The sequence below is a fragment of the Pristiophorus japonicus genome, chromosome 2 (genome assembly GCF_044704955.1).
Source record: "Pristiophorus japonicus isolate sPriJap1 chromosome 2, sPriJap1.hap1, whole genome shotgun sequence".
In the NCBI taxonomy this organism is placed as follows: Eukaryota; Metazoa; Chordata; class Chondrichthyes; family Pristiophoridae; genus Pristiophorus; species Pristiophorus japonicus.
This window is the reverse complement of record NC_091978.1, coordinates 117436687-117451459: the sequence shown is the minus strand read 5'-3', so window position 1 is coordinate 117451459 and position 14773 is coordinate 117436687. Positions and strand designations below refer to the sequence as shown.

The 14773-nt window shown below is 44.8% G+C and overlaps 2 protein-coding genes across 9 annotated transcripts in view; one reads left to right on the top strand and one right to left on the bottom strand.

The window, feature by feature from the left end:
* Positions 1 to 554, top strand: part of LOC139228927 (ribosome-binding protein 1-like) — an 8520-nt gene extending 7966 nt beyond the window's left edge. The window contains exon 4 of the mRNA XM_070860455.1: positions 492 to 554. Within this exon, the coding sequence (XP_070716556.1) occupies positions 492 to 554 (63 nt within the window). The remainder of the gene's footprint in view (positions 1 to 491) is intronic.
* Positions 455 to 14773, bottom strand: part of ddx4 (DEAD (Asp-Glu-Ala-Asp) box polypeptide 4) — a 167571-nt gene continuing 153252 nt past the window's right edge. For all 8 annotated transcript variants that reach the window (XM_070868835.1, XM_070868875.1, XM_070868859.1 and 5 more), the window contains one exon: positions 455 to 800. In XM_070868835.1, coding sequence (XP_070724936.1) covers positions 717 to 800 — 84 coding nt within the window. In that variant the 3' untranslated portion in view covers positions 455 to 716. The remainder of the gene's footprint in view (positions 801 to 14773) is intronic.

Genomic DNA, 14773 nt, shown 5'->3' with positions numbered 1-14773 from the left:
GGCAGAAGAACCAAAGACAACGAGGGAAAACTTTTTTTACGCAGCGAGTAGTATCTGGAATGCACAGCCGATTCAATCGTGGCTTTCAATGGGAAATTGGATAAGTACCTGAAAGAAAACCATTGGTAAGGCTAGGGGAAGGGACTAGCTAAGTGGTTTTGCAGAGGCAGCACAGGCTCGACGGGCCAAATGACCACCTACTGTGCTATAACCATTATATGATTCTAACTCCTTATTTGGCTTTGTCCCAATCTGTTTAACAATGGCCCCGTGAAGTATCTTGGCATGTTTTCCGACATTAAAAAAGGTGCTATATAAATGTAGGTTATGGTTAGTGCTAGTGTACTCTGAACTAGCCATAGGTTTATGGGAACAATGCTGCAGCACTGCTTCTCCTTCAAATTAAAGATTACAAAAGGAAAAAACTCGAGACATAATAGGCTTTGCAAATCACTAAGCATTAACCCTATCTTGCACTTTATTTCCCCAAGTCACACAGAACCCCCAAAAAAAGATCAACGTTGCCAATAGCTGACCACTGTGATGCAACTTAAATATTAAAACAAAAATGGGCACAACTGAATGTAAACACTTACAATCTTCGAAATAAGTTCCCTACAAAACAAGGTCAACAATGAAAACAGTCTTCAAAATACCAATACTAGTAACCCTTAGTGGACATTGATTTAGAGTTCCAAGCAAGCTAAGTTTTGGAGTTAGTCCCATGAATCTTCTTTGCTTCCATATGTCACTGGTATATTGGTTTCGTAGCCACTGAAGTTTCTGTTCACACCCAAACCCTGCAACGAAAAACAAATTTGGTGGGGGTGAGAGGGCAGGAGAAAGATTGTGGTGATTTTTTTTTTTTAAATCACAAGCAGCAACCATTCCAAATATTATTCCTTTATTACAATGTATAGCATTCTGCAAATAACCTGGTCTTTTAAGAGTGCGTACATATCTAATTTTTCATCTAATTAGAAAATTTGAAATGTAATGAAATGCAGAAATTTCAGTTATAAAGCTAGTTTGAGGGTACAAGTGGTTTCATATAAAATCAAACTGGTCAACTAGATTGAACTGATTTGAAAATGGCCAAAGAACCTACAACTTAGACAAGCAGTTCTACAAAAGCCATAAACCTAGCTTTTTGTAAAAAAAAACATCAAGGTACCCACCAAAATAATAAAAAAATGAATGCCTGGATACTTCCAAAAGTTCTTGATCATTTATGTTCCCATCCCAAGCTGCAACAGAATGGGAACAGCACTTCAACCACACAAGTTAAATAACCAATGCTAACCCCAGTTAAGGATCATTCCTTTTTTTCAGGTGAACTGCATTTCAATAACAACCTATGTGACAGGGTTTCCATTCTGCACTATTTGCTGGGATAAAACCAGATTTCTGAGGGACAGAAGTTTATATTGACATCCAAGATGTTTTGAATAAACTTATGGTACTAAGCCTGAAACACTTCCAGCCATGTATTTAAGAGCATAAGCAGAATTATTTAGATATGGAACAGCAACTGCACAATTACTTTATCACAAAGGAACAGGAACTAGTTAAATGTGGGACATGTGGAGCACGGTTCCCACATTACAACAGGGTCTACACTTCAAAAGTACTTTGTTGGCTGTAAAGCACTTTGGGACGTCCTGAGGTGGTGAGAGGCGCTATATAAATGCAAGTCTTTCTGTCCCAATCATCATCATCATCGGCAGTCCCTCGGAATCGAGGAGGACTTGCTTCCACTCCCAAAGTGAGTTCTTTGATGGCTGAACAGTCTGATACAAGAGCCACAGACCCTGTTACAGGTGGGACAGACATTAGTCAAGGGAAGGGGTCGGTGGGGCTGGTTTGCTGCACGCTCCTTCAACTGCCTGCGCTTGGTCTCTTCATACTCTGCGTTGAGACTCTAAGAGCTCAACGCCCTCCCGGATGGACTTTCTCCATCTCTGGCGTCTGCGGCCAGGGTCTCCCAGGTGTCAGTGGTGATGTCGCACTTTACCAGCGAGGCTTTGAGGGTGTCCTTATAAATGTTTCCATTGTCCTCCTTTGGTTCGTTTACCATGAAGGAACTCCGCATAAAGCATTTGCTTAGGGAGTCTCGTATCTGGCATGCGAACTATGTGGCCTGCCCACCAAAGCTGATCCGAGTGTGGTCAGTGCTTCAATATTGAGGATGTTAGCCTGGTCGAGGACACTGATGGTGGTGAGTCTGTCCTCCCAGGAGATTTGCAGGATCTTGCGGAGACATCTTTGGTGATATATCTCCAGCGACTTGAGGTACCTTCTATACATCGTCCATACCTCAAATCCATACAGGAGGGTGGGTATTACTACAGCCCTGTAGACCATGAGCTTGGTGGTAGATTTGAGGGCCTGGTCTTCAAAACACTCTTTTCCTCAGACGGCCGAAGGCTGCGCTGGCACACTGGAGGCGATGTTGAATCTCCGCATCAATGTCTGCCTTTGTTGATAAGAGGCTCCCGAGATATGGGAAATGGTCCACATTGTCCAGGGCCGCACCGTGAATCTTGATGATTGGAGGTCAGTGCTGTGCGGCGGTGACAGGCTGGTGGAGGACTGGTGTCTTATGGATGTTAAGCGTAAGGCCCATGCTTTCATATGCCTCAGTGAATACATTGACGATATCCTGGAGTTCAGCCTCTGAAAGTGCACAGACGCAGGCGTCGTCCGCGTACTGCAGCTCAACGTCAGAGATTGGGGTGATCTTGGACCTGGCCTGGAGGCGGCGTAGGTTAAACAGCTTCCCACTGGTTCTGTAGTTTAATTCCACTCCAGCGGGGAGCTTGTTGATCTCAAACAGGCATTACCAGGTAGGACGTTAATCTTCAATACGATCCTTCACGTGTCAATTGGATTCTATCCAAACAGTATCCTCAGTGGTAGAAGGGCACTTTTGCACAGACATCTCTGGCTGAAGGAACCAATCTAATTATCACATTAGTACTTCAATGTGCAACGGCCATCAGTATACACAGCATTCAGAAAAGTTGCTACAAAAACATTGGTGATTAATATCTCAATGCTGCCGTAGGACTGAACAATCTTAGCATTTTTATTTTCCTTCAATTCAGTCAGAAAAATAACATCTCAATATAGGTACACCCTGCATACATGGAGATAAAAAATTGCTAATGCTGAAATCTGAAAGCGTACAGGAAATGGGTAAATTATTCAGCAACTGGAAGAGAAAGATAAGGTGACATTTTATCAGTGACTATCAGAAAACAAGATATTGCTCTATTACAGAAGCAGACTTAAATCTGTATCTTTTTAAAATTGTCATTTTGATTTGATATTGGGAGATTCCCATTTTTGCATTAGCTTTTGTGACTTGCGCAGGATGCCGAACCTTGATCGGACATGGAAGGCATCCGTGGACACGAAGACTCCTTCCTACTAATCCTACATCCATTAATTCACCTCTATGAAAAGAACATAGGAACAGGAGTAGGCCAGTCAGCCCTCGAGCATGGCTCATTCAAATCAGATCATGGTTGATCTGTACCTCAAGTCCATTTACCTGCCTTTGATCCATATCCCTTGATAGAAAAATCCATTAATTGTAAATCTTGCCTTTTGGGAGAGTTTCAGATTTCCACAACTCTCCATGAAAAGGTGATGCCTGATTTCACACCGAGCTCAAATGGCCTAGCTCTAATGTTAAGATCCTGCCCTTTTATTCTGGTTTCTCCACCAGAGGAACTAGGTTCTCTATCTACCCCAAATCCATTATCATTTTAAACACCTCAATTAGATAACCCTTCAACCTTTAAAATTCAAGGGAATACAAACTAAGTTATTGCAACCCGTCCTCATAATTTAACCCTTTAAGCTCTGGTGAATCTCCAGCGCATCCTTTGCAGGATCAATACATCATTCCCAAGGTTCAATTCCCAAAACTGAACACATTTGGAATCTAAGGATCTGCACAACTGAAGTATTATTTCCTCATTTTTGTATGCCAACCCCCTAGAGATAAAGGCCGACATTAGAATAGCCTTTTTCTACCTGTGCACAAGTTTTTCAGTTAATCATGTACATAGACCAGTTGACCCTCAATAGCTCCTAGTCTCACCATTTTATAAAATATTCAGATGTTATTCTTCAATCCAAAGTGGATCACTTCACATTCAACTCCATGTGCCACAGTTTTGCCTTTGTCCCTTACTGCTTCCATCTACACCATTTACTGTGCCTCCTAACTTAGTGAAAATGGTGGAAAAGCTCCTACTCAGGACCGCATCAATTCAACGACTCTTAGTGGTGGCTATCTCAAAGTGAAATCTTATTGGGCATCAAGAACCAGCATAACTGGAAGGCGTGAACCTAACCTAGAGATTACTCATTTTGTGGACCATTAACACAGCTAAGAATCTTCAAACAGGTCTGCTTTTGCATTTCAGACAGCTCACAGACTTTAGCTCCCTACTTTGCTGCACCTCTACACAAAGGGTAATAAAGCTTGCCCATTCAGAGCTGCAAGCACAGCCTTGTGTAGCCTGTTAAGAGTTTATTCAGGCTGATTTACAAAATGGCATGTCTATGGCTTTAGTTTCTCCCACACTTCCAGCCGATTTTGAAAAGGAGCTGGGGGAGGGCTCATTTAATCATGTGGAAAGAATGAACCTATATAAACCGAGCCTTAGTGTTAGATAAGTAAATTAACCTTTTTTAAAAAAACAGGATCAATTACCCCAAAAAATTTAGTGCACACTGAACAATCGCATTACCTTCCCCATTGCACATTGGTATTGTATCAAACCAGTCAAACATCCTATACTTGGAACAGCACCACTGGCCTGCTGAGCAGACTCACCGAGTCCTCAATTATCATGGATAATCAAGAACACAATGGAAATATCACCGTCAATGTTAAATGACTAGCACCCAGACAACCTTGCAAGGAATTTGCCACAAAGTGTCTGGAAAAGGACCTCAATTCCCACAGGTATTGTGTATGCATGTGTGAGGGAGAGAGTAGGGAAAGTTTAGTCTTTATAGTGTGGAGGGGGAGGAGAGCAGGATAACATTTATTATTTTAGCTAAGTTGTCTGCTATTGTAAGAAAATATTACTACAGGGAACAGATAAGAGGTGCTCAGGTGCTGAGATTAAAAACACTGTTGTAGAAGCAGCAAGAGACATCAAAAAGTTAAAGAAAATTGGGAAAGGGACAAGTGTCAAAGGAATTCGGAATCAGGATCGGGTGGTATGTAAGTGAACGTATAAAATATTCAAATAAAATTCGAGAATTTGAAGCATCAACAACTATGGACAGATGTGATATACAACAGAGGGAGCGATGGCAGTATTATAAAGCATTTCATCAGCACTATAAACAAAGGATGTTGGAGGTTACATTCAAGACAAAAGAAAGAGAAAGAAAAAGGAAGGGAATGGTACAATTCAGAGATAGCATCATAGAAATCAAACAATGGAGACAGAGATGGGGAGATTGAGAGACAAACCCAAGAGTTTAGTTAGAAGAGAGCAAGAAGATTAAATGATTGAAATAACCCAAGCTAAATTGCAATAATGCATGTAGTCAAAGTAAGGAATGCTCTTTTGAATTTATCCAAGATAGCTTCCTAGATCAGCATGCTTTTAGTTCAAGGAAAGAAGCATTGCTTCATTTCATTCTGGGAGATGAAACAAGTCAAATCACTAATGACGAAGGAGAACAGTTGCGAAAGTGACCATAATATAGTTTGATGCAATGTTTGCCGGCTTCTCGCCCACTCTCAAAACACTTAATTTCCATTTTTGAAAATGGGCGTTACCGCGAGCGATATCAAATGGGCGGTAGCGTTTAATTTTTTTGACCTTCTGCTGTAAAGTGTGGCCGTCCTTAGAAACGGCATGACAACGCCAGATTCCCACGATTCAGGAGGTCAAGGGTCATCATAACATGCGCAGAAGGAGACAGAGGGCTCAAATTGCTCCCATCGTTTTGGAGCAACTAGTTTAGAATGGAGCATCTTAGAAATTGCAATTCTTGGCATTTAGTTTGCTCCAGTTCTAGTGAGTTAGAATAGTTTCATTTTAGAACAGATTTTTTTTTCCAAAAGGGGGCACGTCCAGCCACTTACACCTGTTTTGCAAGTTTAGGCAGCGAAAACTTACTCCAAACTAACTTAGAATAAGGTGTAGATTTTTGTACACTCAAAAACCTTGCCTACACTTATAAATCAGGTGTAGGGAATGAGAGATTGGGGGGGGGGAGGGGGGGGGGGGGAAGAACAAACATTAAACACTTCACTTTTACAAATAAAGAGCCATCATCAATAATAAATGAATTTATTGGTGGATTTATCAAAAAAAATATTTTAAAAAAAATTACGTTTCTACTCATCTACTGCAGCACTGGGAACCCACCAACAGCATGTGTTTCTGACAGAGAGGAAGGGGGGGGGGGGGGTGGAGTGGAGTGGAGTGGAGAGACAGACAGACAGACCGAGGAGCCCATTCGGTCAGGGGTAGGTTCGGGCCCCTCCCACGCAGCCTCGGGGACGTGGAGCTACTGCACATGCAGAGGTCCCAGCTCGGTTTTCAGCGCCGGGACCTGGCTCCGCCCCCCAACCCCTTGTGCTGCGCCATGCCGAGCACGAAGACGTCCTGAGGAGACCAGAGAATCACAAGGTAAGTTTTCAACGCCCTTTTTATTCCAGAAAGTCGGGGCACCTTATGGAGATGCGTCATTTTTCCAGAGGGCGGAAATTTGGGCCCAGAGAGAGGGAGCTCAGGGACACTAAAAGCGTGTCTGGCTGTTGTGGGAGGAACAACGGAGATTCACTAGCAACAAAAAGCCTACTAAGCATCAAGAACATAGTTGCCACCGAGTTTTTGTCCAACAATTAAGGTATAACATGGAAGGGATGGAAGAGGCCCTGGAGCTGGTTGCCAGGAACACTGGTGGCAGAGGGCTCCCAGTGGTCCCAGAGTGCCACACCCCCATTGCCAACCACACGAGAGCCAGCAGCAACATCTTGCTTCTGGCTCGGAGCACGTTCCCACCTCGGGACCGTCCTCTCCCATATCCATCCAAGCAGCGCTTCGGCTGCCTCCCCCCCCAATGAAGCATCGCCTGAGGATCTCCTCGGCCAGACGGCTTGGAGTCAGGCGTGGAAGGTGTAGAGGTGGGGAGAAGCTTGATGGGGGGGGGGGGGGGGGGGGGGGTTGTACAGAAATACTGATGGTTTCATACTAATCTTCAGTTTAAATGTTTATTTAACAAAACCTTCTCACACATTGGCTCAGTTGACTGCACCATTACATGCTGGTGAATCCTTTATCAAAGGGTATAATCACACTTAACTTCAATCAACTTAAACTTTAACTGTCACCAAGGTGATGCCCATCATTGATGTATGACTGCACATCCACACCCAGTGTGTCAGTCTTGTAAATAACACCAACATTCTTTCAGGCAAAGTGATCATTGATGAGCTCCTGAAGGAAGGCTCTTGCAGCTATCATGCCACCATGGGCCCTTTCATGCAATCTACAGGGGGGCGGCAGCATGGCTTCAGCGTCTGTCTGGGCCGATGTCAGCATCCGCCTCCTTATCCTCCTCTTCCTCTCTGATGAGGTGGACGGTCAGACTCATCAGGCAATTCTTGTCCCCTCCAGATAGCCAAGTTGTGTCGCATGGAGCACATCACCACGAATTAAGCTACCTGGTCAGGGCGGAATTGGAGCTTGCCTCCTGAGTTGTCCAGGCATCGAAAGCGCTGCTTCAGCACTCCAATGGTTTTCTCCATGATATTTCTAGTTGCTCTGTGGCGCTAGTCATATAGCCTCTCAGCCTCGCTGTGGGTGTCATGCAAGGGGGTCACCAGCCAGGTGGCAAAGCCACATCTCCTTGGTCACCAAGCATCCAGTATTGTGGCTCATTGATAAACAAGTCAGATACAGTGCTCTCACGCAGGATGTGAGCATCATGGATGCTGCCTGGAAATTTAGCATTCACTGCCATTATAATTTGCTAGCGGTTGAAAACCAGTTGGACATTCAGAGAGTGGAATCCGTTGTGGTTCCTGAAAACCTCAGCATCCTGAAAAGGTGCCCGCATTGCAATGTGCGTAGAGTCTATCCTCCCTGCATCTTGGGGAAGTTTGCAATTCTGGAGAATCTTAGAGCCCCCTCACTCTGTGCCTCCCTGGTTATAGGGACGCTGATCAAGTCCCTCCTGCATGCGTACAGGGCTTCAGTGACCTGTCTGAAGCAGCGATGTGTGGCATGCTGAGAAAGTCCACAAATGTCGCCAGCTGTGGCCTGAAAAAACCCAACACGTAGAACGACAGTGCCGCGGTGACTTTGACCACGACAGACAGTGCAGTACTGATGGTGCTGGCAGGTTGCAGATCTGTCCTTATCAACGGGCATACCTCAATGATAACCTATTTGTGGAAGCGCAGTCTCCGAAGGCAGGTGGTGTCGGGCAAGTTGAGGCAAGAATGCTTCTCCTTGTACTTGCGGGAGGTGCAACGTCTGGTCCTCCTCATCTGTCTGTCACGTCTTACATTGGGCACATAATGCAGTGGAGCGTTCCTTCGGCAATACCGAGTCTGCTGCGAAAAATGCCCGCCAATTTCCATTGTGCCAAAATGGGTGAAACGTCATTTCAGCGGTAAAATGGGCATTAAGCATTCAAAAAAAGTGGATGTTCTAGCCCATGGTACTTTTGTATTGCCATAACTACCCTAGATACGAGTGTTCACCTGCTCTACGTGTGGGAAGGGATTCACTCACTCATCCAGCCTGCTGACACACCAGCAAGTTCACACTGGGAGAGACCATTCACCTGCTTGAGGTGTGGGAAGGGATTTACTCGGTCACTCAACCTGCTAAGACACCAGTGAGTTCAAAAGTGATTGCAGGGTTTGGATTCTGCTGTTATTCACATCCTACTGAATCATGTTCATTCTGTTAGTTGGCATTTGTTTCTGCTGATGTTAATAACCCTTTAACTAGGCTGGAGTTTAACATTGATATTTCAAAAAACTGTGTTGATATTTGATGTCTCCAATATAAGGGGAGACTAATTAATGTCCTGTTATTGACTGCTCCATTTTTGATCGGGGCCCAGGAGCGTTGTGGTCGGGGCCCAGGAGCAACACGCACCAGCCCACACTGCGATCTATGGACAGTAGGAGTATGTGTGCACACTGTGCCCATGCAGCAGAGCTGGGTTCCAATCATCTTGTTAACCCTGGTCACTGGATCAAGACCTAACTCTAAGATTTATTATATCTGTCAGATTTATTATAATCTGCCTTGAGACTCATGTCTGAGAGTTGACACAAGTGTGCAACGTCATCAGAACCCAGGTCGCTGTTTGGAACGTGGGCAGGAACATCGGATGGGCCCTGGTACAGCAGAGAAGTGGGAAGGCCGTGGCAGACTTGCAACGAGTGATCGGGGTGGAGGAGTGATGAGGGATCGTGGCTGAAATTTGGCAGGTGATCGTGACGGAGGTTTGGCGAATGTTTGGTGCAGAGGTGTGGCGGGAGATCGTGCCGGAGGTGCGGCGAATGAGGATTCAGAGCCCAGAAGAGCCAAGGGCCCAGGGGCAGCACAGGCCTGTCACACTACAATGTGTGCACACTAGATCCATGTAGCAGAGCAGGTCTCCAGTCATCCTGGTTAATCCTTGCCACTGATAAAGGTCTAGCTTTCTCAAGCAAGAGTGGTGGTTGATGTGCAACGGTCACCACACGTTAAAAAAAAAATCCACGCACAGGCATCTGCCACCTCCTCAATTGGAGTTCAGGTGAACTCATGTGGAAGCAAGTCATCCTCGTTCAAGGGACTGCCTATGATGATGAGATACCGGGGGGGGGGGAAAAAAAGAGAGAGAGGGCGAGGGAATACACGCAGGGTGCAGCCTATTCAGTTGTGGCTTCTAACCAGAGGATAAGGGGGGGGTAAATACACGTCTCAACGATTCTCTATAAACTGCTGCAAAGTATTAAGTCTTGCTTGTACTGAATAAAGTTAAATTACTGTCCCCAATATGGGTCAACCTTGAATTATTTGGAACCAGGGTCCCACTGGGATTGCACACTTGGGAGTACTGTGTACAGTTTTGGTCTCCTTACCCAAAGAAGGATATATATGCCTTCGAGGGAGTGCAACCGGTGCATTAGTTTGATTCCTGGGATGTGGAGATTGTCCTATGAGAAGAGATTGAGTAGACTAGGCCGATATTCCCTGTGAGTTTAGAAGAACGAGGTGATCTCATTGAAATGTATAAAATTCTTAAGGGGCTTGACAGGGTAGATGCTGGGAGGATGTGTTCCCTGGAAAGTCGAAACTAGGGGTCACAGCCTCAAAACAAGAGGTTGGCCATTTAGGACTGAGATGAGGAGAAATTTCTTCACTCAAAGGGTTGTGAATCTTTGGAATTCTCTACCCCAGAAAGCTGCGGATGCCCAGTTGAGTATATTCAAGGCTGAGTGATAAGATTTTTGGATACTAAGAGAATCAAAGGATATGGAGATTGGGCGGGATGGTGGAGTTGAGGTAGAAGATCAGCCATGATCTTATTGAACAGCAAAGCAAGCTCGAAGGGCCAAATGGCCTACTCCAGCTCCTATTTCTTAAACTCTTATATAATCTCACAGAATACTAAATAGATATATTCATACAAGATGAAAAGGGATGCATCAAAAGGACAGTTCTGTGAACTGAGAGATTAAAATTGAAACAGGAGGCATCATAAAACATTGGCTCACAATACTAAAAGAAAACCATGAATATAGAAAAATATAGTTGAGATATAAAAGTGAAGATTAGTGTTAGTAAAATTCAGTGAGGTAACAGTTGGACCCTGGAACTTTCCCAAGTTGGAGACTTTTTGAAGGAAAGGGAAAGGCCTGCTGGTATTTAGTGTCTCAATTAAAACCAGTGGGGTATTTTAGGATTATGATGGGATGAAATCAAATTCAACAAAAACAATAATACAAAAGCAAAATACTGTGGATGCTGAAAATCAAATAGAAACAGAAAATGTTGAAAATATTCAGCAGCTGAGGCAGCATCTGTGAAGAGAGAAAGTTAACATTTCAGGTCGATTACCTTTCATCAGACCATTCACCGATGACTATTCTGAAGAAAGTATATCCAGCATTTTCTGTTTCTATCGCAACAAAAACAAATCTCTCGCCAATATGGCCAAGCTCCAGAAAAATCCAGAAGTCTGGAAAGGCTTTCCTTTATAAAATGAGGACAGGACAGTCTCAAAAAAAAAAAAGAGCATTATTCACCCATATTAATGAGGCAATTCGTAGTAAGATGGAACTTGTTCCCCCAAAAGGTTGTGGATACTGGGTCAATTGAAATTTTCAAGACGGAAATTGAGAGATTGTTAGGCAAGAGTATCAGGGGGATAAGGTAAAAAAGTCGAGTGTGTGTTCAGGTTCAGATCAGCCATGATCTAATTGAACAGAACTAGCTTAAAAAGGAGCCGAATTGTCTATTCCTATATGAAATGGATATTTTTGACATTCAGTAAAAGGGAAGCTTTTATCAATTGTAATACAGGTGGTAAAAATAAAAACTCTAAGTTGGAGAAATCTTTAACTTTACAAGGATTTTTTTTTTTTAAACTAAAAAGAAAACCACTTAACCTCATTCATTAAGCTGTACAGAACACATTTTCTTTAATGTCACAAAGACAGCACATTCACTTCACACTAGGGGACCAGATTTAGAGATCAATCTTAGCAACAAGCAGTTAGAATTATGATCAAGTACAACCACAAGAGTAAGGAAGATGCAACACAGATTTCCATTCATTCTGGTAAAATATACCAGCAACTTCCAGTTTACTGTTTTTTAGTTTCATCAGCCAAAAAACTTTCAGCTGCACTTGCGCGCATGAATGCTGGTAAAGTAGAAAAGTTACTCCATTTCCATGCTTTAGCAGCACAAGCTGCACATGGGGGAGGAAGACGATAGTGTTATAGACAGGAAATTAAACTTCCAAAAATTACACCATGGACTTTGGGACAAATATCAGTTCAAGAGCAAACTGCAGGCAAATACAATTTGGCTTATTGCAAGTCAAATATGGAGTCAGCTTCAACAGACAAGTTCCCACATACATGACGATGTCAAAGCTTGTGTGTTTGATTTTAAAATACTTGGGAAGAGTCGAAGTACAAAATTCTTAAGGAGCTTGACAGATTAAATGCTGGGGGAATGTTTCCCATGGTTAGAGAGTCTAGAACTAGGCATCAGTCTCAGAATAAGGGGTTAGTCATTTAGGACTGAGATGAGGAGAAATTTCCTCACCCAGAGGGTGGTGAATCTTTGGCTCTCTCTACCCCGGAGAGCTGTGGATGTTCAGCTGCTGAGTATATTAAAAAAGAGTCAGATAGATTTTTGGATATGAAGGGAATCAAGGGATATGGAGATTGGGCAGAAAGGAGAGAGTTGAGGTAGATGATCAGTCATGGTTTTATTGAATAGCGAATCAGGCTCAAAGCGCCGACTTCTGCTTCTATTTCTGATGTTCTTAAAGTTGTAAGGATTAGATCCACTGCCATGTGACTTTCACCAGAAAGCAACAGTGTTCAACTTCACCTCAGTGCTTGTGTATCTGTAAAGCATGCACTTCCATATTCCGCCACCAGGGAGCGCATCCCCTGAAGTCCCAAGGGATCCCAGCATCGCTTGGGAGCACTATATACAAGCCAGCCCCGAAGGCCTGTTCCTCACTCGAGTGTTTTAATAAAGACTGAGGTCACTGTTACTTTAACCTCCCTGTGTGCAGTCTCATCTGTGTTAGGAACACAACAACTGGCGACGAGTACACGAATCCAACGCAAAGATGCAGCAAACTGTGGGCATCCTGGAGAAGTTCTAGGAGGATGAGGACTGGGAAGCCTATGTCGAACGGCTAGACCAGTACTTTGTAGCCAATGAGCTGGACGGAGAAGGAAGCGCTGCAAAAAGGAGAGCGGTCCTCTTCACGGCCTGCGGGGCACCGACCTACAGCCTCATGAAGAATCATCTAGCTCCAGTGAAACCCACAGATAAGTCGCATGAGGAGCTGTGTACACTGGTTCGGGAGCATCTTAACCCGAGGGAGAGCATGCTGATGGCGAGGTATCGGTTCTACACGTGCCAGCGATCTGAAGATCAGGAAGTGGCAAGCTACGTCGCCGAGCTAAGGTGACTTGCAGGACAATGTGAGTTTGATGGCTACCTGGAGCAGATGCTCAGAGACTTTTGTGTACTGGGCATTGGCCACGAGACGATCCGACGAAAACTTTTGACTGTAGAGACACCGACCCTCAGTAAGGCCATTGCGATAGCACAGGCGTTTATGTCCACCAGTGATAGCACTTGTGTGCTGAGAGATTTGTTTGGTGTTAACAATGTTCGTAAAATAACGAACTGTGTTTGCGAGAGAAATGTACAGGGCAGAAACCACGAGTCTGCAACTGCCAGCAGGCTTCAGGTGACCCAGATGACTCAGAGTCCGCAACAAAGGATGAATGCAAGGCAATTCACACCTTGTTGATGTTGGAGGCTTCCATTCAGTCTATTCATGCCGCTTCAAAGAGTATGTTTGGAAGAGCTGTGGAACATTGGGGCACCTCCAACGAGCTTGCAGATGAGCTGCAAGCTCTGCAAAACCTGCTAACCACCACGTGGCAGAGGAAGATTGGTCCATGGTGGATCAAAGCAATTTCGAGCCTCAGAGAGGAGGCAGATGCTGAAGTACACGGGGTGCACACATTTTCAACAAAATGCCCACCTATAATGCTAAATGTAAAATTGAATGGCTTACCCATAGCCATGGAACTGGACACTGGCGCTAGCCAATCCATCATGAGTAAAAATGATGTTTGAGAGACTGTGGTGCAACAAGGCACTCAGACCAGCCCTGAGCCCCATCCACACGAAACTGAGAACGCACACCAAAGAGCTCATTACTGTCCTGGGCAGTGCCATGGTCAAGGTCACCTACAAGGGCACGGTGCACGAACTGCCACTCTGGATTATCCCGGGCGATGGCCCCACACTGCTTGGAAGGAGCTGGCTGAGCAAATCCGCTGGAACTGGGATGACATCCGAGCGCTATCACATGTTGATGAGGCCTCATGTACCTAGGTTCTCAACAAATTTCCTTCCCTTTTTGAGCCAGGCATTGGAAACTTTTCCGGGGCGAATGTGCAGATCCACTTGGTCCCAGAGGCACGACCCACCACAAGGCGCGAGCGGTACCTCACATGATGAGGGAGTGTGGAAATCGAGCTGGACAGGCTGCAACGCGAGGGTATCATCTCCTCAGTGGAATTCAACGAGTGGGCCAGCCAGATTGCACCAGTACTCAAAAGTGATGGCACGGTCAGGATTTGCGGCAATTATAAAGTAACTATTAATCATTACTCGCTACAGGACCAATACCCACTACCTAAAGCAGATGACCTATTTGCGACGCTGGCAGGAGGCAAGGCGTTCACCAAGCTCGACCCGACTTCGACCGACATGACGCAGGAGCTGGAGGAGTCTTCGAAGGGCCTCACCTGCATCAACGCGCACAAGGGACTGTTCATCTACAATAGATGCTCGTTTGGAATTCGGTCGGCTGCAGCGATCTTCCAGAGAAACATGGAGAGCCTACTCAGGACGACATATTGGTCACGGGTCGGGACACCATCAAGCACCTACAAAACCTGGAGGAGGTCCTCCAGCGACTGGATCGCTTAGGGCTGCGGCTGAAG